The sequence below is a fragment of the Momordica charantia genome, assembly GCF_013281855.1.
Source record: "Momordica charantia cultivar OHB3-1 chromosome 10 unlocalized genomic scaffold, Mcharantia_2.0 BLBB01000010.1, whole genome shotgun sequence".
NCBI classification, from domain to species: domain Eukaryota; kingdom Viridiplantae; phylum Streptophyta; class Magnoliopsida; order Cucurbitales; family Cucurbitaceae; genus Momordica; species Momordica charantia.
This window is the reverse complement of record NW_028275158.1, coordinates 313,680-336,066: the sequence shown is the minus strand read 5'-3', so window position 1 is coordinate 336,066 and position 22,387 is coordinate 313,680. Positions and strand designations below refer to the sequence as shown.

Here is a 22,387-nt window from a genome sequence, read left to right as displayed (position 1 = left end):
TAAAACAGACTTTTAGAAAATAAAATAAACATAAAGAGTAAGTAGAAATTTCATCCAATAATTCAGAAGTACAAGTTGTAATTTAATATAATGGAGCGTCGTTTGTCTACCATTAATTTTTGTCTATATTATATCACTATTTTTCTGTAACAATGTTTTCTTTTTTACAACAAAAAAAATATAAAATTGAGTGTAAAAATTTGAACAAATTGAGTATCCACAGTAATCTTTGCCAATGCCAGGACGTTTCATAAACTTTTTTAAAAAATATTCGTTCGAGTAAATATCGATTAACGTGGAAGTTCATCTGGAACAATTAGGTGTTCTACAATAATTTGACATTTTACCATTAAATAGTCAATTGTGGGTCCGTTATTGTTTCTACCCATGATTTTTTTTACCGTGGTCATATTTGTTGTAACTAATTGTTGGAGACAAGTTTCAACTTTACTTGTCACGTCATTCTTGATTCTACCACGTCGACGAAGGTTTAAATGAAAATGTATGTTTGAAAGGTTTATAAAAAGTCAATGATATTTTTCCACTTTTGAAATGATATGAATATTCTTTTTAATAAAAGATAAAGTTTAGGGGGTATTATTTGTAATTTATCCTAAAGGATCATAATAAGGATCGAATAAACTTGGTATGTTTTAAGAATAATATTTATGTACCTGTGAGTAAATAGTATCTCCTATTCAATTACCATCATTACAAAAATTAATAATTAATAATTAAGAGAGATTAATTCGTAACAAAAAGAAATAAAATAAAATAAATAACTTTCTTTGTTTGACCCATTCTCTGAAAATTGTTCAGGAAAAGATATTTGAAAATAAAAAGAAATGACTGTTTTTAAAACGGCTATAGAAAAAGTGGAAAAAAGGATAGTAAAGATGAAAAGTCTAAGAACAAATCGATGTTTTTTAAAATATAAGAGTAATAGAAAATGTTTAGAAATTATAAAATAAATTGTATTAGTCGATCTTTTGCGGGGCCTACGAATCCATCCTTTCATTTCTACTTACCAAGAAAATAAGATAAGAGAAGAACATTAATTGTACCTCATGTTTTGTTCTGGTCTATCTACCATAACTTTTTAGAAAATTATTCTGAGCACAAATAAAAATAGACAAATTCCCTCCTTCCAAGAATATTGGATATGAGTTATTTCAAAAGGAAATTAGGTTAACAACTTCCAACATGGCCAGCTCCTACACTATAACAAGCGGTGTGACCTCCGTATGTTTATGATTGGAATTTTTTCTTTACTAATCAAAAATTAAATTATATCTTGAAAATATTTGAATAATTCTTTTAGAATCCAACTATTTCCAAATACAAAAAATACTATTAATCTCGGTTTGATATTGTAGAAAGCGGAAATTGAATCTCTTATTTAATTTGTGAAGCAAAATATTAGCTTGGGTCATCATATCTCACCTACCACGTAATAAAACTTTATAACTCTAAAAAGTCTCCTACTCCTAACTCCTAATGCTTCTGTTAAGAACTATTTTGAGAGTATTGTTTCAAAAAGTTCTTCTTTGATAAAAATGTTCATTGGGTAAAGCCTAAAGTATGTCGATATTTTTTTTAGTGCAACGATTGGTAAGGTAGATAATCGATCTATTAATCTTTAGGTTAGTAGTAAATTTCCTAAACAATACATTCCTATTAGCAAATATGTCGGTGCTTAATTTATATATAAAAAATAGTCCTTTTAAATAAGTTGTTACAATTAACAAGAGATATTAATTAGATATTTTAGATCCTATAGACCCAATATGCAAAAAAAAAAAAAAAATATTCAATATCTCCATAAAATACCAGTGATTTCTAAATTAAATACATTATTTTTTTTAGAATATTACTTTAAATAATTCTAAGGTGAAAATTTGTTTTCTTCCTGGTTCAACAACATGTGAGGTGTAGATTTTAACCTCATACTTTTTAGTCGATTAGATATATTTAATAAATTGAATTATACTTAAGTTGATAAATATACTTAAATTACTAAACTATGCTTAGATTAATAAATGAAATATAATTAGATGATTAGAAATGCACTTGTCACATGCATCATGCATGTCTTGTCCCTTTTTTCCCTTTCATTTATCTTTTAAATGCTAAAGCAAAAATCCATTATCAAGAAGAGAAACTTCAATATTAACCATACAAAATCTTCCCCTTATCAAAGAACTTTTTGTTGGGGGAGGCGTGTTTCTTGAAATGTATTAATTCACATTTGAAATAAAAAAAAAAACTCACATTTTTCTTTTCTAAAAAAATATATAAATGTCGATGAATATATATCCATAGTGAATAAAAAATACCGACAACTTAGAAAAGTTTCTTACAACATCAAAACAAATTCTTATATTATATGACCAAATACACAAATTTTCAAAAAAAAAAAAAAAAAGAAAAGAAAAATTACAGCAATACACAATTAAATAATTGAGAATTAATCACTCATATGTATAGCAAATTATGTATTATGATATTCAAGGTCAACCATATATACAATAATGTGTCTTTGTATAATATAACTGATTCTCTTTAATGCACCAATCATATTGCAATTTGATGAATGAAAGTGAAATGAGAATAGCAGATTATATAAAGTATAATGAATGATAAACATGTACGGATCTCAAAATCTCAATTTTACAAATATATTGATAGATATATGTAGATAAAATATTGATATCAAAATTCTTATATATATAATATAATATTATAATAAAGATATTGTTTAAATGAAGTGTTAGATAATATTATTATACAGTGTTATTTGAACTGTAATTAGATTTAAAGTCAAAATTAACGTATAGTTTAGTGATAATTGACACATATCTCGAATTCAATCTCACACCTCACATGTTGTACTAAAAAAACCATAATTAGATTTGAATTAGATATTAATTTAGATTAGATTGTGTTATTCGAATCAGATTTCCTATTATGATTAGAAATTATATAGTAATATACATAGGTTATTAGATTTGTATAAAGTATTTTATTTAGTGAAATCGTATTGGTTATTTTCTATTTTCTCTCCTCTCCTAAGATTATCACGAAGAAACAGAATATCATTACCACTTAGCTATATATGTTTATGTTGGCGTGTGATGATTGAATTTATTAAACAACAATTATATTAAGACTATTTAACCAACAAATTGAGTAATCTAAAATCGTAGATTCATAGTCTTTTCATTAAGAGCTAAGCAAATTAATTAGCCTATTGGTCCTATGAAGTACAATGTTAGTACTCACTAAAAGTTTGGTAAAAAGGCTACAACGTGGATTTTCTCTATAAATTCAATAAACAAATTCATTATAACTGCGTGATAGTCATACTCAATGAATTATTAGTCCTTTTTTCCCCATATAGTATATGGGATTTATTAATCATTACAAATAGTTTGCTTATATTTATTTTCCACTATTAATATTAACCACTTCTAGAATAAGTCCATGTTCTCACGTCTCTTTCTTTCAATTATTTTTTTACAATTAAATAACGGAAAAGCCAACATTTAGAATAAATCATTAAATTAAGAAAAAAAGGGTATAATAAGTCTTTTAAATTTTAAATGTTTTAGGCATTGTAATTCTTATAAGAAACAGTCACATAGCGCGAATTTTTTAAATAAAATATTGTTTACAATCGTCAAAACTCAGACAATATTATAAAGTAAAGTTGTTAATTCAAGAAAAAATTTGATCCATAGTCAATGAGAACAAACTTATATGCACCTTTAATTTGATTACCTTTCTTCTATGTGTATTGTGTGGCTCAAAATTTCTAATTTATCCTTTTAAATAAATAGCTACATGGGCTATCTAGAAAATGACTACATGGGCAACGAAAGTTGGGCTTCAATATCAATTATTTCGGGCTTGAAGAAAAGCATACGATCGACATGTCGACTCGGCGGCAGCGACGATTGGTCGACAAAGCAATCCCCTAATTTTAAATCCTCTTTGTGTAACCCTCATCGTCACCCGAAACCCCTAATTCACCGTCTCTGTGTGTGTATTCCGGCGAAATTTATCGATGGCAGTTTCGAAGCCGACCTTCTTTACCCACCTCAAAGCCCTAACTGGATCCCATCGTTTACTCCGGTACCAAGCTCCGGCACCTCTGTCCGTAACCCTCCGTTTTCTCTCGTTTGCTTCGCCGGAGGAGGCTGCCGCTGAACGACGTCGTCGGAAACGCCGCCTCCGTATCGAACCCCCTCTCTCTTCCTCATCTGCTACTCGCCCACAATCGCAGCCGCCTAAACCTCAATCTCCTCAAAACCCTAATGCCCCCAAACTGCCGGAGCACATCTCTGCCCTCTCTGGTAATCGGCTTACCCTTCACAATCGCATTCTCACTCTCATTCGTCAAAATGATCTTGAAGAAGCCGCGCTTTTCACCCGCCATTCCATTTACTCCAATTGTCGTCCTACCATCTTCACCGTCAATGCGGTTCTCAATGCACAGCTTCGTCAATCGAAATATTCCGATTTGCTGTCACTTCACCGGTTTATTACCCAGGCTGGTGTTGCCCCCAATATAATCACTCACAATTTGATTTTTCAGACTTATTTGGATTGTCGTAAGCCGGATACGGCAATGGAACACTACAAGCAGTTGATAAATGATGCGCCTTTTAACGCGTCGCCGACGACTTACAGGATCTTGATTAAAGGGTTGGTAGACAATAACAAGTTGGAGAGGGCAATGGAGCTGAAAGAGGAAATGACTGTGAAAGGTTTTGTTCCGGACCCTATTATTTATCATTATCTGATGGTGGGCTGTGTGAGAAATTCGGATCATGATGGAGTTTTTAAGCTTTTTGAAGAGCTGAAAGAAAAGTTGGGGGGGACTGTGGAAGATGGAGTTGTTTATGGGAGCTTGATGAAAGGGTACTTTATGAAAGGAATGGAGGAGGAAGCAATGAGGTGTTATGAGGAGAATGTTGGTGTTAATTCAGTGGTGAAGATGAGCGCCATTGCATACAACTCTGTGCTTGATGCATTATGCAAGCATGGAAAGTTTGGTGAGGCCTTGATGTTGTTTGACAGGATGATAAAGGAGCATAGTCCACCCAGGCATTTGGCAGTAAATTTGGGAAGCTTTAATGTGATGGTTGATGGGTACTGCACAGAAGGGAGATTCCAAGATGCCATTGAAATATTCAAGAAGATGGGTGATTATAGGTGTAGCACGGATACATTATCATTCAATAATTTGATTGAACAATTATGTAAGAACGGAATGTTGACTGAAGCAGAGGAGCTTTATGCAACAATGGGTGATAAGGGAGTGAGCCCTGACGAGTTTACTTATGGCTTGTTGATGGATTCTTGTTTTAAAGAAAACAGGTCAGATGATGCAGCTGGATATTTTAGAAAAATGGTAGAATCCGGACTTAGACCCAATATAGCAGTTTATAATAGATTAGTGGATGAATTGGTTAAATTAGGGAAGATTGACGAGGCAAAGTCTTTCTTTGACCTTATGGTGAAGAAGCTCAAGATGGATGCCTCAAGCTATCAGTTTATTATGAAGGCGTTAAGTGAATCTGGGAAACTGGATGAAGTACTTAATGTGGTTGATACTCTTCTGGATGACGATGGGATTGAATTTACTGAAGAGTTGCAGGAGTTCGTTAGAGGTCAGTTGAGGAAGGAAGAAAGGGAAGGGGATTTAGCCAAACTTATGGAAGAGAAAGAAAGACTGAAAGCTGAAGCTAAGGCAAAAGAGGCCGAGGCCGCAGAGGCACAGAAGAGAAGTGCTAAAGCTGCCGTCTCTTCTTTACTGTCATCCAAGTTATTCGGGAATAAGGAAGGTGAGAAAGAATCTGCAGAAGGCTCCGGTGATGCAGCTCAGGCTGCTGCAGTGAACGACACGCAACCTGGTCAAGAAGCTAGTGGAAATACTGAACTTGAAGAATCTAATTCTTTCAAGGGCACATCAGAGGAAGTATCAAGAAGTGAGAATTGAACTGTTACAGATATTAAAGAGAGACGATGCAACTTAACAGGTGAAAGCTTACATCAGCTTTCAATTATTTGTTGCTACTTTACATGGGAATGTGATCCTTTTTCTGTTTCGGTTATCCAATATCCAATTAGGCATGAGAAACGAGTCTCCCACATTTCCTGTCAATTTACTATTGTCCTAGTGGTGATGGCGATGCATGGACTTTATTGATCCCTGTATAAGTGGGAAACTCGAGTAGAGTTGGGTGATTTGTATTCCTTTTACAAACTTGTTGGAATGCACTGTTGCTCTGTGAAGGCAAATTTTTTTTTTTCCTATAAGAGTTGGAACTTTTTACGTGCATCTCTTGATAATGAAGTTCTAAATTCTGTCCTGTATTTGGACCATTTATGCTCCTAATATACTATCTAATCTGTTGGCAGTTGCCTTTCTCAACACGAGCATTCATGTGCTTCTTATCTTTAGCAGTCTCTTTTCTAGGATGGTGAAGGCAAAGATCATACGCAAATCTCTTACAAGTTAGTGAATGTTACAACGTTAGCAAACATCTTTCGTTGGAAGATCAATAATTATCAATATGATTAGTATTTTACAGTTGAAAAACTCATCCGTTACAATATACGAGGAAAGGTAAGAATAGGTACAAAGCAAGGCAGTGTCCACAATACACAAAACGGTAGAGGCCTTTAGTAACACTATTAGGTACAAAGGTTTGGTATGCAGACCCCAGCATCTGGGTTTTGTTCCTTCCATATCCTTCCTGTAACTCTCAGCTTCAGTTCCTTCCTATCCCCACCAGAGAAGAAAAGAGCCATATTTCTTTGAATGATTAATCCATCATGGCTGTCCCTGACTTTTCGATGACTATCTCTAATACTTCGTGGTGTACCCTCCCATATTAGTTTTCGCCCATATCCACCAACCTCGAGACTGTAACTGTATGTTCGTGCCTCATTCTCATCACCCATGAAACGAAGGAAAGCCATGTAGACTGGGGCCACACCAAGCTGAAACGCTTCAAAGTGAAGGCAGAAATATTGACCAAAACAATGAAAAACCTGCAAAATGTGAGAAGAGGAGGCCACAAGAAACATGATTAAATTAAAATTTTGGAGTTAAACCCAAGGAATGCCTAGCAGAGTAAGCCTCCCTCTGGTGCGAAGGCCTCATTTGATCAAACACACAACAAGCCATTTATTGGTGGTTTTGGCATCCGGTGACCACATTAGCTTTTGATTGTACGGATTTGAGAGAAACGCTTGAACCGCAAAAGCATAAATCCATAACTTGGGGTAAAAAGAAACCGGAAAAAATATATACAAGGACATGTACTCTCAATCTCTTGATATTTCATACTGCTATTGTTTTGCATCACATCTAGTTAACACTCAGAACAGGCAAGAAATAGACGCAGTTAAGGTCAAAATTCTACAAAATAAAAACAAATGATCCATGACCAAATTTGTAATCAGCTTGCACCAATACCCTTTACACATCATCAGCAAAACTTATAGACCAACTTTAACGTTTTATAAAACTTGTAGCACACTATATAATTTTGAATTCTCCATCATCTTTCTTTTGTTATCGACTAGTCGATGTCCTTCTAATCTCCCAGTTGCTTGATTGGGCTTGAAACCCTTGTGCTCCCTACCTAATTAAACACCTTATAGAGTAATATAACAGATACATAAACACATACATACATATTTAAACAGAGATACACACACCTGCATATATATATCACATATAAGGAGCAATTCATGTATGGCAAATCAAGTTCTACCAAAGAATAAGAAAAAGAAACTCCACCTAAGAGTTGAGGTCAAGTGCATCGGACTTACAGTAAGCATCCAAGTGGCATTCTCCACTTCCCTTGGATTCGATTTCACATAGCGATGGTTAAATGTACATCCAGTGTGCATATCCACCTTATGATCATCCCTCAGGTGGGCAACGAGAAAAGGAATATCCCCAACAGCAGAGCATTCTGACCCAGCATACGGGCAATTGTAAGGTCTGAAGTTGCACCAAGCCTCATGCTTGAGTTTACTGTAGTATGGAAATATCTCCGGGCACCCCAAGGGATAATACTTGCAAGGTAATTCAAGCGACTCTGCCACCTTCTCCAGTGCTAAGCACCTAATATCTCCTAGCTCTTGTCTACAAGTAGGGCAGCGATTATGAACCCGTGTTTTGCATGTAGAACATAAGGTATGTCCATTGTGGCACTGCAACATTTTAGTTGGTTATACAGTTAACCCACATTAACATACTAACATAGGACATATATTTCCAACAAAATGTAAAACTAATGAAAATCAATATATGTCTAAGAAAATTATTGGCATAAAACAAGCATCTTCTCAACTGCTCTTATCCTGATGGTAAAAGATGCGACCGTCCTATAAAGGTGAGTTCAAATGATATAAAAAGAAAGAGAGATAACTATGATGATGGAAAATCAATGTTTATGACTAAATCAGAAAGAAATCCCTAAGCGTTTTATGCTAGAAGTAAAGGATTTTAACAAACAGGACAGAGTAGTAATCTTGTCCCTGTTTTACAATCTTAGAGCTGGAAAACCTTAAAATGAAAGAGGGTTTGATGGTTTATTGTTTAAATGATACAACAACATATAACAAGCCAAAGACTAAGGTAACTTATTTTCTCGTACAAAAGAAGCACGTAAAATTTTGAAACCAGTATTTCACAATGCCAACTGATTTTCAAAGCCAAAAACCATAAGAAATGAGTGAGCATCGTCACATTTAAAATACATTCTTTAAGAAAACCCACGAAGAAAAAATTATAATGGAAACACTAATATGCACTTCGATCTCGCCCTACTTCTTCAGTTGATACGGTACTCTAGATGTGCAACAATACATATTAACTTGTACAGTCAATTATGTTTACAGAAATAGGCAGTTAAGCCACTCCACAAATGGGAAGACGAGAAGAAAACAAGTCAGCCCATTTCACTTGCTTATCTTAGAGGCTGTCAGTATTCAATTCCCCACAACTTCCAACCTACAATTGATCGATCAACCATAACCCAAAACCCCAGTTGGAAAAAAGTTAAAGAAAAGGAAACTATGAACAATTATTGGGGGGGAGCAAATAATCTCCATTCTGTAAGTAATTAGGGCGACGAAGACAAACCTGATGGATGGGAGGATACATAGAATTAGTGCAGACGGGGCACTCGAGCAATTCATGGACGCTAGTGGCCGGCGCAGTCGCAGTGGGGCCTGTTATAGCGCTATTGTTGTTTCCATTACGAGGCTTCGATGCTGGCAACTCTGAATGATGATGAGAATGGGAATAAGGATGGAGAGTGTTGTGAAGATGGATCTCATCCTCATCGAGACCATCTGACGATGATACACACTCGATACTATCCAAATCCATTTACAAAATTGAAACTGCGGAACTGAAGACAAACCCACTTATCCAAAGCCGGAATCGATCAAGATCTCAGAAAATTTCTGGGTTCCCCCCACTTACTGCAAATTTCTTAAGAAAGTAGGAAAGAAGCAAAGAATGAAAAGAGAAAAAAGGGGTAGATTAATGGATTCCCAGGAGCCAGAGAACCCCTTTTTTACCCGAAAGATGAGGTTCTTTTCTTCGTCTCTCTACCCCCTGTGTTGTTCCTCTCTTCCCAGCTCTCAGAAGTGAGAGAGAGCGAATAATGGCACCGTTGATTTGGTGCTGTGATGAGTAAAACTGACATCCCACGGCCACCACATTGCTTTGAACAACTACAGATCTGTAATAACGACACACAATTTATCAGAGTTTTCTATTTTTAAAAAAATGTCATTTTTTGAAAATTTTAGAAATATATAAATGGAATGCTTTTCTAAATCTGATAAAAATGATTAAGAAAGATGTCTTCTAATATTTTATACCACGGTTCCTTCCAACATCATAGATCTTTTTAGTTTTCTACAACTTTTCATCCAAAACCTTGCAGTTGCAATGGGTTTGTTGAAGATATTTATCCTTCATTTCCAAAAGAGGGAACTTGCCAAAAATTCATCTTTCCAGTTCTAATATTTTCTTGTTGGCACTCACAAGACTCATTTTTATTTTCACTCTCAATCATTTATATCCCAATATACCGCATCAAATCATGGCTTAGATGATATAAGATATGGTATCATAACTTTGGGGTTAAATGGTGAAAACATAGAAAACGGTATCTTATCCATAATAACTGCCATCAAATGACACCATATTAAAATAAAATAAGGCACAGAAGAGGCACAGAAGAGAGAGTGAAAGAGCTGAGAAAGAATGTGCACAAGGCAAAGGTGTTGATATTCCACTTCTCTATAGAGTTGTAAAGCTAGCATCCATCACAACTTCAGAAAACATCCTTCTTTGGAAGAGCAATGATTTCCAATCTCAGTACTTACTATTTAACAAACCATCCGTTACAATATACCAGGAAAGGTAAGAAAGAATAGGTACAAAGCACAGCAGAATCCACAACACACAAAACGCTAGGCCTTGAGATCGAGACTACTTGTCTTAGCTACACAGGTTCGGTATGCAGACCCCGGCGTCTGGGTTTTGTTCCTTCCATATCCTTCCAGTAACTCTCAGCTTTAGTTCCTTCCTATCCCCGCCAGAGAAGAACAGAGCCATATTTCTTTGAATGATTAGTCCGTCGTGGCTGTCCCTCACTTTTCGATGACTATCTCTAATACTTCGCGGGGTACCCTCCCATATAAGTTTTCGCCCATATCCACCCACCTCCAGACTGTAGCTGTAGGTCCGTGCCTCATTCTCATCACCCATGAAACGAAGGAAAGCCATATAGACTGGGGCCATGCCGAGCTGAAAGGCTTCAAAGTGAAGGCAGAAATATTGACCAAAACAATGGAAGACCTGCATAATGTGACAGAGCAAGCCCCAAGAAACAAGATCAAACTAAAATTTGGAGTAAAAACGAAGGAACGTTCAGCAGAAATGAGTCTCACTCTGGTGTGAACGCCTTGTTTGATTAAACAGAAAACAAGCCATTTATTGGTAGTTCAGCGTCCAGTGACCATACCATCTTTCCATTGTATGGATGAGGCAATAAACTTTATAAGAACACTCAAACCGAAAAGCATGAATCCATCACTTGGAACGCAAGGAATGTGAAAAATTAAATAAAAAATGTTCTCCCGACACACCAATATTTCAACCAAACAGCTATTTAATTGCATCCCATCTATTTGCCTCTGGTAAAGGGCAAAACGTGAATGCAGTTAAGATTGATAGTTTTATATATTTAAAAAATGAAAAAGATTGATTGCCAAACTTGTAACCAGTTTGCAAATACCTTTTTCACATCATCATCAGCAAAACTTATGAACCATCTTTACTGGTTTATTACATACAACTTGTAGCAGGCCATATAATACCAATTCTTTTTTTTTTCTCATCATGTTTCTTTTGTTATTGTCTAGTTGGAGTCTTTTTTCTAATCTCCCCAGTGGTTTAATTGGGTTGGTGATCCTTGTCCTCATATATACAAAGACACATCTGTCACACGTATGTATATATATCACATTTAAGGAGTTCAGTTCATATATGGTAAATCACCTTCTACCAAAGAATAAGAAAAAGAAAACCACTAAGAATTAATGTCAAATACATCAGACTTACAGTGAGCATCCAAGTGGCATTCTCCACTTCCCTCGGATTGGATTTCACATAGCGATGGTTAAATGTGCATCCAGTGTGCATATCCACCTTATGATCATCCCTCAGGTGGGCAACAAGAAAAGGAATATCCCCAACAGCAGAGCATTCCGACCCAGCGTACGGGCAATTGTAGGGTCTGAAGTTGCACAAAGCCTCATGCTTGAGTTTACTGTAGTATGGAAATATCTCCGGGCACCCCAAGGAATAATACTTGCAAGGCAATTCAAGCGACTCTGCCACCTTCTCCAGTGCTAAGCACCTAATATCTCCAAGCTCTTGTCTACAAGTAGGGCAGCGATTGTGAACGCGTGTTTTACATGTAGAACATAAGGTATGTCCGTTGTGGCACTGCAACATTTTAGTTGGTTATACAGTTAACCCGCAGTGACATAAACAATGGAGATATGTCCACGATAAAATAACATCTTATGAAAATTAATACATGCTTTAAGACAATATTGGCATACAACAAGCATCTTCTAACACCTCTCATCCTGATGGTACAGACACGAACATTCTAAAAAGGTGTGTCCAAATGATTACTAGAAAAAAAAAACAAAGATATCCGCGATAATGGGAAATGATATCCTAAGGAAGCAATGGAAAACTAAAATTTCATCACCCTGTCAAAATATTGTTCATAACTAAACCAAAAGGATCTCTTTAGAAAGTCGGTTGAAATAACCAGCGACTAATGCTAGAAACAAAGGCTTTCAAGCACAAATAGGACAAGTAGTAATCTCGTCTCTGTTACATAAACTAGAGTTAGAAAACCTTAAGATACACTTGATAAATGTCAATACAATCAAGTCTTTGTCTCAGACTTCATCAACTTAATAACAAGTTTCCATTTAACATATCCATCCAGAACACTTCATGTCCCCAAAATCCAACCGAAATTGATTGATCAACCTTAATCCAAAAACCCATAAGGGAAGAGATAAATAAAAGGACATTATTTCTTAAAAAATCTTCCTTGCACATTCATCAGAAAAAGACGCCTCTCCCAACCCACAAATAATCTACATTCTGTAAGTTATTAGGGCAACAATGACAAACCTGATGGATGGGAGGATACATAGAATTGGTGCAGACAGGGCACTCCAGCAATTCATGGACGCTGGTGGCCGGAGCAGTCGCAGTGGGGCCCGTTATAGCGCTATTGTTGCTTCCATTACGAGGCTTCGATGCTGACAATTCTGGATGATGATGAGAATGGGAATAAGGATGAAGAGTGTGATGCAGATGGATCTCATCCTCGTCGAGACCATCTGAAGAAGAGACACACTCGATACTATCCAAATCCATTCACAGAATAGAAAAACCGCAGAAGTGAAGACAAACCCAGTAATCCAAACCAGAATGGATCAAGATCTCAGAAAGTTTATGGGTTGCCCTCTGGAAAATTTCACCGCTTGGTGAAAAATTTCTCCCGAAATTAGAAAAGAAGCAAAGAATGAGAAGAGGAAGAGGAAGAGGGGTAGATGAATGGATTTCAAAGAACCCTTTTACACCAGAAAGACGAGGTTCTTTTCTTTGTGTCTCCTCTCCACCCCGTTGTGTTCCTCTCTTCCCAGGTCTCTGAAGTGAGAGAGAGAGAGAGACAGAGGAACCGGAAGAGAGAGAGAGAGATTAATGGCACCGTTGATTTTGTGGTGGGAAGAGTAAAACTGGCAATCCCACGGCCAGGAGTATTGGTGGGACAACTTGAGATATGTGATGATCACAGTTCATCAATATGAAATCCTGCCACGTGTTTTTATCTCCTTTCTTTTTGTTCATTCAATGCTTAGTAGGATTAGTTTATATAATCAAACTTCAACTTCAATTTACATTTAATGTGTTTTACTTTTTGTCTTTTTTGTATTCTTGAGTATTTTGTTTTTCTTTTATTGTAATTCCCATCCTAATTTTCATCTAAAACCCTTGATAATTAGGATATATAATTATTACTCAACTAAGTACTTCTAAAAGTGTTTTAACCCACAAATTAAGTCTTCGTTTGTATGACTAATATTTATTACAAAAATACTTATTATCTTATTTGTTTTAGAGACTTATTTCAATTCTTTTACATTATATCAAGGAATAATTAATGAGTGTGAGATCAAATAGAAGACAAGAGAAAATTCATCCAATGATGATTGTATAAATCCCAAAGAAGTCGTTATGATGTGAATGTGAAGCTATAAGATGGTATTATTCCCAATGTTAACTGCATCATTGAACATTCATGACCAAGTAAAATTTATGTCTCCCAAACTTTTCTTCCATTTTGAATGGTATAAAAATGTTATGCCTTCCCCACCTAGCATTATTGAGAACATTCAGGCCTTTTCCTTGCTTATTTTTTGAGGGTGTAAAAATTCACAAGACAAAACATTTGTACTTGAGAGCTTTCAGAAGATTCAGAACTAAAACAACCCTTAAGAAATAATTTAGAAATTAAAATAGAATGTTGTTCTTGAAACCACTGTCAAACAACCCCTAAATGTTAAAGAGAGAACTTCTATACCATCAGCCACATCCTTGGAGATAAATGCTTGAAAATGTGGATTTTTATGGGACCGGGACTACAAAATAAATCATAGAACACATTTTTTTGACAATCAGTTAATCCGTGTGACAATAATTTTTCCCATTTGAATTATTAATAAATGTAGACTTTTTATATGTACACATTACAGATATAATACATAGACTTCCACAAGTAGTTGGTTACATGCTGCTGGCAACAACAGAAGGAAGATCTGTTTCACCTTCAGGTTCTGGCTCTCTTTCAGAACCCTCGCTTGTTGCCTGCAAAGCAAAGTTGGCAGCATTGTTAGATTACCTAGGGGAATATGTGACCATAATGTGGTAGATAAGAACTACATAGCTGGACTAGACCTTTCTTTCTTCTACCTTTTGTCCTGAAAGATAGCGATCCAATGCACCCTTTCCATGAAGAATTTTAGCTCCACAACTGGAGCCGTCAGACCCGATGGATTCTTCGTCAACGATAACGGCATCAATTATATCCTCGCCTGTTTTGGCATCAGGAATCTGCAAGACTCCAGGGTGGTATGGTTGGTTAACTAACGCATCAGGCATTGTTTGTCAAATGGCTAATGCAGTGAAGAAACGGAACTATGTTGACTCAGAGTAGATGCAGGGCAGCTTATTTTAGGTGACAAATGGCTTCCAAATAAAGAAAAAGAAAGTGATGTTTCATTCCTGATATTAATGCACACCTGTTACTTCTCCGGTCACCATCCTCTCAAAACTGTCTCATGATTATCTCTACCGATTTCCTTCTACTCTAAAAGGAAGGACTCTATTGTTAATCTTTATCTTATTTGTTGATTTTCAAGTCATTTCTGATCTTAATTTAACAGAGGCAGGAATTCTATTTATTAGTATTAATTGCAATCCCTCAAAGTTGATTCGACAGGCGTTTGTGATGGATTGTGAAGTTGATTACTTTCCTACCACTTATTTAAGGCTTCTCCTTGGTTGTTATTCCAAAAGCATCTTTCTTCCTAAGAAAGGGCATTTTCCCCTAGGGTGGAAGGTTGACCCATATCCTGGCAGTTTTGAGTGGATCCTGACATACTTCAAGTGGAATTCCGGAGATCCTGACTTGCTTACTTTCTATTTTTAGAAATCCTTCTTTTGTCAGTAATGGTTTGCAGAAGATCATGAGATTTCTTTGAAGTGTTGACAAGGGTGGGTTCCCATTTGATTGGTGGGATTTGTGTCTAGACCAATTGAATTGCCATTAGGGGGGTTGGGCATGAGAAACTTGAGGCTTTGTAATAAAGTCGTGTTGCCAAAATGGTTGTAGTAATTTCTCCTTGGAGCCAAATGCTTTGGTGGCGTAGGTTTATGGAGAGAAAGTTGGCTCTCACTGTTTTGAGTGGGTCTCATATTTGTGGGGCTTAAGGTACGTACAGAACCCTATAGAGGCAATCTCATCTTCTTTCCCTTCTTTTCAAATTTTGGTGGAATTCTCAATTGGGGATGGCGCAGATAGAGGACTATTGGTTGCGTTGGGTGATAGTCCCCTCTGTTATTTGCTTCCTCATCTTTACCACCCTGTCTTAACCACCGTTCCTCTTTTAGGGTTACTTTATGTAACTATCGTCCTACTTTAGGTAATTCCACATCATATAATTATGGGTTTCGCATCTTTCAGATGGGAACTTTTGATGTTTTACCCTATTTTTTTTGGTTGGTCAGTTCATTATCATCCTAGGACCGTAGTATCCACTTGCAAACCCAATCCTTCGAAAGGGGTTTTCTAGTAGGTTTTTCTTCCATCTATTGGGTGACCCTCAACCTTGCAGGTCCTTTTATTCTCCTTGCTATGGAAGATTATAATTCACAAGAATGTAAAACTTTGGGAGAATCAACATTAATGATCCAATCCATCGGCATTCTTCCACATGTTGGGGTTGCAATGGTGTCTTTTTTGTAAGAATGCTTGCAAGGATTTGAGTCAAATCTTTTGGAGAATCCAGTTGACATTTCGATCTTAGATTGCTTTTTGGAGTCATTGAAATATGTTTGGCTCGTAATGGAGAGCGCTGATAATGGAAGAGCTATGATTTCACCACTCTTTGGAGCACAAGTTTTTTGGTTGTAATGGAGCATTTAGTTTGAGTAATAGGATAATTTTTAGAGCTGCCAAAATTTTCTAGGGGATGCCTGGTCTTTTAGCTAAGTTCAACATCTCTCGATGGGTGCATTTCTAAGAATTTTTGTAATTTTCCTTTAGATCAAAGATCTAAATTCTTATTTACTGGAGCCCTTTTTCATATCTATAGAATACATTTTTGTATTGACACCTTTCGTATCAGGCTATCCTTTTTTAGGCCCACTTGTATTATTTTAAGTTCATATAGAGATAAGAAATAGCATACCTCATACATAGCATCCATCAATAGATTCTCTAATATTGATCGCAACCCCCGGGCTCCAGTGTTCTTAGACATAGCCTTTCTTGCAATTAATCTCAAGGCATTTTCTGTAAAATGGAGCTTGACCTGGTGACAATGAGTTATCCCAAGATATTAGTATTCGTAAGAGGTGGAAGCAAGGTAAACATACTTTAAGTTTACAAGCAACGAACACAAGTTCTCCACTGTCAATCTGGAAAGAATTAAAAAATAATAATAATAAAATTTAAAAATAATAAATAAAATGAAAAAAAAAAACCAACTTACGCCATTCATTAGGAACATCTTTCTATACTGCTTCCCTAATGCATTTTTTGGTTCTGTCAAGACCTACAAATGCCAGTATTCGAGTCACCTTGAGTCAGACAGAGGAAATCCATAGCAATTGAGATCGATAAAGACTTCAGAGCTTAGAGAGATGATCATCTTATGTATCATCGTAATGTTTAATTTACAAAACAATTGTTAGAGTACAGATATTTTCCAAAACTAGAGGCATATTATTCCATATATCTTGCCAGTATGACAGAAAAATAATATGATGGATGCTACAATAAACTTGTGCAGCTAGCTTCCCCAAGCAATTAGTAAAGTTGCATTTGGTTTAGTTGGTCATATGAAAACAGAAATCTGAAAACAATAGATTCGAGAGTTGTATTTCACGTTTTCAATATTTTCGGAAATGTGTTTAATAGCAGATTTGGAAATTGAATCTCAATTTAAAAAATTGTTCAATGTGTTTAGCTATATATTTGTAAACTGGTAGTAGTAGTTACCAATTAATATTTAGTTCAATTTAAAATATTATTAAATAATTTATTGATTAAAACATGTTCTAATTTTAACGAGAATGAAATGAGTTTACAACATGAAATAGTATATTTATTAAAAATTTTACCTTTTTTTTTATGTAATTCTACATTTTAAAGTTTCAAATTCAAAATCTAAAAACACTAACAACGTAAGAATGTCATTTTTTGAATTTTCACTATTTGTATCTCTGAATCCAAAAACAATTTTAAAAAACAAATTTGTCAAGCACATATTTACTAAATCCACTAAAACAAGAAATAGAATCCATATTGCATACCAAACATGTCCTAAATTTTGAGTCCTATCTTCGAAAAAAATGTCACGATATGACTTAAAACTAAAGGTAGATGTTTAAGGGCCACTTTTATGAACAAATGACTACAGGAAGAATAAGAATTCAGAATATACCTGAACAAGTTGATTCTCTGTTAGGGCTGACAAGCTGACAAGGATGGGGAATCGACCAACAAATTCAGGAATTAACCCGTATGCAATAAGATCACTACTTTCAACCTGACAAAATATAAAATCCTCTATAAAAACCAGTAAGAGAGTAAAAAAAAGTCATAAACTGATAAGTTTACATGAGTTGTTACTGTTACTCTAAAATTGAGGAGTGGTCTGCACTTACAGTCTCCAATAGAGAAGAAGTAACAATGGCATCTGTAACACCACCTGTCCTCATGTTTGCACGAACTGGGGCCCCGAAACCTAAAGAAGAATCTTGGCGCCTGAAATTGAATAAAAACTCCTCCGAAGTTAAAATGTTACAGATATAATTATCACCACAAGGAGTAAACTAGAGTAGCTATTACATGCAGATAACCTTTCTGAGATTGTTTTTTCCAAGTCAATGAAGGCACCCCCACATACGAAAAGAATATCCTTTGTGTCAATCTGCAAAGAATTTCATAATGATTACATATTCATGACACCGGGACCTATATCATTTCCTTAGTCAAGAACTACTTCATAGAGAACACTCAAGCCACTTATTTGTTTAGGACATTAGAATAAAGTAAGAATAATGATTATTTCATAAGCAGAGATACGCATCTTAAAGTCCACTGTTTTTTTCCTTGCAAGGAAAGCAAATTTCTTAAAGGTAAGAACCTACCTGGATATTTTCACCTCTAGGATGCTTTCGTGCACCCTTCTCAGGCACATTGACAACCTAGATCAGAAAAAATATCACATATCAGCTCACCACAAACATAATTCATATATGGCTGCTGCACACTATGTCACTACATCATAAAACTTCAGCTACCATGAAATGCAAAACCTACCGTTCCTTCTAGCATTTTTAACAATGCTTGCTGAACCCCTTCTCCTGACACATCCCTGCTAATGTTAAGGCTCTCTGCCTGCCTCATAAAAATGCAATGCAAATATCAACGAAGGAAAATTCACACCAGTCCTTCCAAAGAAGCTGGAGGGAGAGATGAATATAAGAGCTGAGGAGAACCTTCTTAGTAATTTTATCAACTTCATCTATGTAAACAATTCCCTGCTGTGCAGCTGCCACATTATAATCAGCAACCTGACATTTAAACACATATGAGAACAACATCACGACAGGAGAATGTTACGGACAAAAGCAAAAATGAAACAATTTACAGGTTCTGAAGTCTGAACTAAGTATTAAAAAACAACAATTTTGTCATTTATGGATTAAACCAAACGGAAATGAAGATGCTGCAAACAAAAAAGAGTGTATGTTGCATGGCCTTAATTTTGATTGATATATTGGATGTGAAGCGAAAAGTCCTGAGGTACAGGTACTCAGCTACATACCATCAGAAGTTTGTATAATATAGACTCCACATCTTCTCCTACATATCCTGCCTACACATGGCAACAAAAGTCATCCAACTAAAACATTATAATTTCAACCACAAAACGTCAATGAATGGAAGCAACTAATACTATATCCTAATAATTATTAGATAAACTAACCCCAGGGTTATAAACTGAACCAGTTTTTGGATCATTCACAATTTATAATTCTAAATTACTGTTAGCAAAACATTACATTTGAATGAAATTTAATGGACCTATTTAAGTAGTAGATATGAAATACTGGTGAAACAGAAACATAAGTCTTTGTACCATCAACATCCAAGAGAGTTAAAAGAAATATCCATGAGACAGGAAAGGTTACTTATCCCAGAAAAACACAACTAACCAACTAATTAAGAACTAAACTTTTTATGTTTTCTAATAATAAATTATGCAAGAAAATATGCCTAAATACCCCTAAAAGCCAATAAGTGTTCATCAATTTACCTGTGTTAGGGTAGTCGCATCAGCAATAACAAATGGAACATTAACAAAGCGTGCCAAGGTTTTGGCGAGTAGTGTTTTCCCTGTCCTTGAAACAATATTAAGGGAGAATAAGAAAGAATCATACAAGAGTTCACAATAATTAATTTACAATATTAGTTGGAAAAAAATTCTATTTGACCTGTATTTTAATCAAGCAGAAATTATTTAGGCTTCAAATTGAGGGAAAATTTCATATTTTTGGGGGCCTATTGCGATGATAATGACTTGGACAATATTTGCAGTATTCTAAAAGTTTTTGAGTTGGTGGCTGGCTTGAATATCAATCTATATAAAAATTAAATAAAACAAAATCCATGAAGGTATCAACATTGACCAGCATGAAGTCTTTTCCCAAGCTAACAAATAGGTAGAGATTGTTTTTTGTCAAATGGAAAAACCAAGCTTTGCCTACAAAAACAACAGCCCAACACTTTGTAGTGGTGTTGCCATTTCATTACCTTGGCTTCCTTTGGGAGGAAATCCAAAAAGAAAACTTGGACTTTTAGAATCCGATTATAAATAGGGTTTCTAAGATGCTCAGTAAATGGAAGAATGTTATTGCACAAAGGAAGACTTACTCCTGATGAATCAGATCTCTCAGCATTCCCACCTAATACATTTCTTTTTCCAAATCCCTACTAAAGCATCCAGACTCTTGGAAAAAAGGATAGCACTACTTTACGGCAGGAGTAGGTGTAGGACCCACCCCAAGAGCCATTTTTGGTTGGTTGGAAGAAAGACACTCCTCATAAGGATAGGAACCTTGGCACTAGAAATCTTTAAGAAAAATATATTGCGCTATTCTCTAAATGGCTTTGGGTAGATGTTTATTCTAGATTATCAGTTATGACAACTAAAATTCCAAATATGTGGTGTTCGTTGAACTGCATTATAATCACACATTCTACAAAAGTAAACTGCAATACACAACAATCATATAAAATAAATTACCTGAGCCTGTTGGCCCCATCAGAAGGATGTTACTTTTCTCGAGTTCCACTTTATCATCATCAACAGCATCAGCTTTGCTATTAACTGTATCTCCTGTAGGCCTAGCTTGCACAAGCAAAACAAAACATTTGAAGGTCATTGATATCTTTATAGAATGATCATATCATTATTGTCCTTTCTTTTAATATTATCAACTAATCAGACTGGTAAACTAGGCTCTGAAAGAAGTTTTAAAAAAAAAAAATGCCATGCCCCAAGTACAAGCACTATGATATACATGTGTGGGTGTGTTTTGGGAGTTACCTTAAAAGTTTAACAACATGTTAGCCACCTAATTAGCTCAATCAAACTTCGTTCACACTCCACAGAACAAGTAATGGAGAAAACTAAGACAATAGAGACATCGGTTGGGAGTTTTAATTCCTAACCAAAACCATTGACCTCATTTAAAGCGAGGCATTATTAACTCGCCTATACTTAAGGCAAAAGAAAAAGATACATAATAGACAGGAAGTATCTAACATTCAAATTCAACAACCTTTGTAGTGACTCGTGATAGATGCGCTTGTAGTGATTGTATACACCCACGGAGAGCACCTGCACGAGACACTTTCTTCAGACGATAAAATAAAATGAATGTAGCTAAATGAATCAACAATGTTCAGCCACGAACGGGTTTTACCTTTTTAGATCTCTCCTGACCAATCACAAACTTATCAAGCCCCTTGCAGATTTCCTTCGGGGTCGGGAAATTAGGTCCCAAACTGGAACCACCCCAGCACCCATCATTCGAGTTGGAGCCAAACTCACCACCAGAACCAGAGTTGGCGCTGCCGCCGCCTCCTCCACGACCATTCAAGCTTGAATTGCTCCCACGAATCATAATCCCGTCTCCAGACCACACCTCGGGCGGGTCCCCATAAGTACTCATAAAACTATCGCCCCTGCCCCTACTCAACTTCCCATTCAAGTTCTTATTGGAATTCGGGTAAATCCTCCGATGATCGAAAATTTGACTCCCGTTCTTGACGAAGTCTCCCCTAAGTGAAACCGGCTTGAAAGAGACTAAGTGGTAAGGTGAGTTCAGATAGAGGTCGTTCGATTTGTTACGGGCGGTGCAGTGAGAATTGGGCTTGCTACCAGCGTGAATATAATTGGATATAGATTGTCTATAGCGAGCGAGGGTTAAAGTGGCAACTTCCTTGGAAGACCTGGACCTGAGAGCAACGGCGGCCATGACTGAAAATAACTTCTCGGAAAATGAAAGGTAAGGTAGGAGAAGATAGCTAAATGTATTGGGTCATGGAGAACTCAAAGATGCAGAGTAACAGAGATGGGGAGTATTGGCATCAACGAAGCAGCGAAATCGGGAAGGGACTGAAGAGAAGAGGGTGAAGAAGATGAAGAAACAGAGATACTGAAGCAGACGGCAGAACCTCACAGAAAATTACGTAACAAGTCCAAGGGGAAAGCTGTGGCTTGTGGAGCCTTCAAGAATATCTAATTTGGAGGAGTGTACGAAAACGACGTCATTTTACTTGGAAAGCAATAAATAAATGTCTTATTTAATTATCAATATCTTTTTATATCTCGCATCGTATTTAATTGGATTTCTACATCAAGGTATTAGAAATAGAGTTTTAAGAAC

The 22,387-nt window shown here is 35.9% G+C and overlaps 4 protein-coding genes across 6 annotated transcripts; 1 reads left to right on the top strand and 3 right to left on the bottom strand.

Annotated features, from left to right (window-relative positions):
- Positions 1 to 3,826: 3,826 nt before the first annotated feature.
- On the top strand, positions 3,827 to 6,439 carry EMB1796 (Pentatricopeptide repeat (PPR) superfamily protein). The gene has a single exon (XM_022285641.2). The coding sequence runs from the start codon at positions 4,067 to 4,069 to the stop codon at positions 6,002 to 6,004; it is 1,938 nt and encodes a 645-aa protein (XP_022141333.1). The 5' UTR covers positions 3,827 to 4,066; the 3' UTR covers positions 6,005 to 6,439.
- Positions 6,440 to 6,541: 102 nt separating this feature from the next.
- Positions 6,542 to 9,820, bottom strand: LOC111011755 (E3 ubiquitin-protein ligase SINAT5). Of its 2 annotated transcripts, none has more exons than XM_022285645.2 (3): positions 9,170 to 9,808; positions 7,849 to 8,235; positions 6,542 to 7,062 (listed from the first exon to the last, which is right to left on the bottom strand). In XM_022285645.2, exons 1-3 carry the CDS (start codon positions 9,416 to 9,418, stop codon positions 6,703 to 6,705), a joined length of 996 nt encoding a protein of 331 aa, XP_022141337.1. In that variant the 5' UTR covers positions 9,419 to 9,808; the 3' UTR covers positions 6,542 to 6,702. The 2 variants fall into 2 exon arrangements, with proteins under 2 accessions (XP_022141337.1, XP_087974825.1); XM_088118699.1 differs by having other exon boundaries at positions 6,759 to 7,062; positions 7,817 to 8,235; positions 9,170 to 9,820.
- A 477-nt stretch (positions 9,821 to 10,297) lies between these two features.
- On the bottom strand, positions 10,298 to 13,358 carry LOC111011754 (E3 ubiquitin-protein ligase SINAT5). The gene is made up of 3 exons (XM_022285644.2): positions 12,767 to 13,358; positions 11,669 to 12,055; positions 10,298 to 10,903 (listed from the first exon to the last, which is right to left on the bottom strand). Exons 1-3 carry the CDS (start codon positions 13,013 to 13,015, stop codon positions 10,544 to 10,546), a joined length of 996 nt encoding a protein of 331 aa, XP_022141336.1. The 5' UTR covers positions 13,016 to 13,358; the 3' UTR covers positions 10,298 to 10,543.
- A 962-nt stretch (positions 13,359 to 14,320) lies between these two features.
- CLPX (CLP protease regulatory subunit X) lies at positions 14,321 to 22,211 on the bottom strand. 2 transcript variants are annotated; one of them, XM_022285642.2, is made up of 15 exons: positions 21,422 to 22,211; positions 21,278 to 21,336; positions 20,740 to 20,840; positions 19,750 to 19,829; positions 19,258 to 19,308; positions 18,929 to 19,003; positions 18,750 to 18,827; positions 18,578 to 18,634; positions 18,287 to 18,357; positions 18,092 to 18,191; positions 17,869 to 17,973; positions 16,915 to 16,977; positions 16,612 to 16,734; positions 14,597 to 14,752; positions 14,321 to 14,506 (listed from the first exon to the last, which is right to left on the bottom strand). In XM_022285642.2, exons 1-15 carry the CDS (start codon positions 21,974 to 21,976, stop codon positions 14,426 to 14,428), a joined length of 1,755 nt encoding a protein of 584 aa, XP_022141334.1. In that variant the 5' UTR covers positions 21,977 to 22,211; the 3' UTR covers positions 14,321 to 14,425. The 2 variants fall into 2 exon arrangements, with proteins under 2 accessions (XP_022141334.1, XP_022141335.1); XM_022285643.2 differs by having other exon boundaries at positions 14,612 to 14,752; positions 21,422 to 22,210.
- Positions 22,212 to 22,387: the final 176 nt, after the last annotated feature.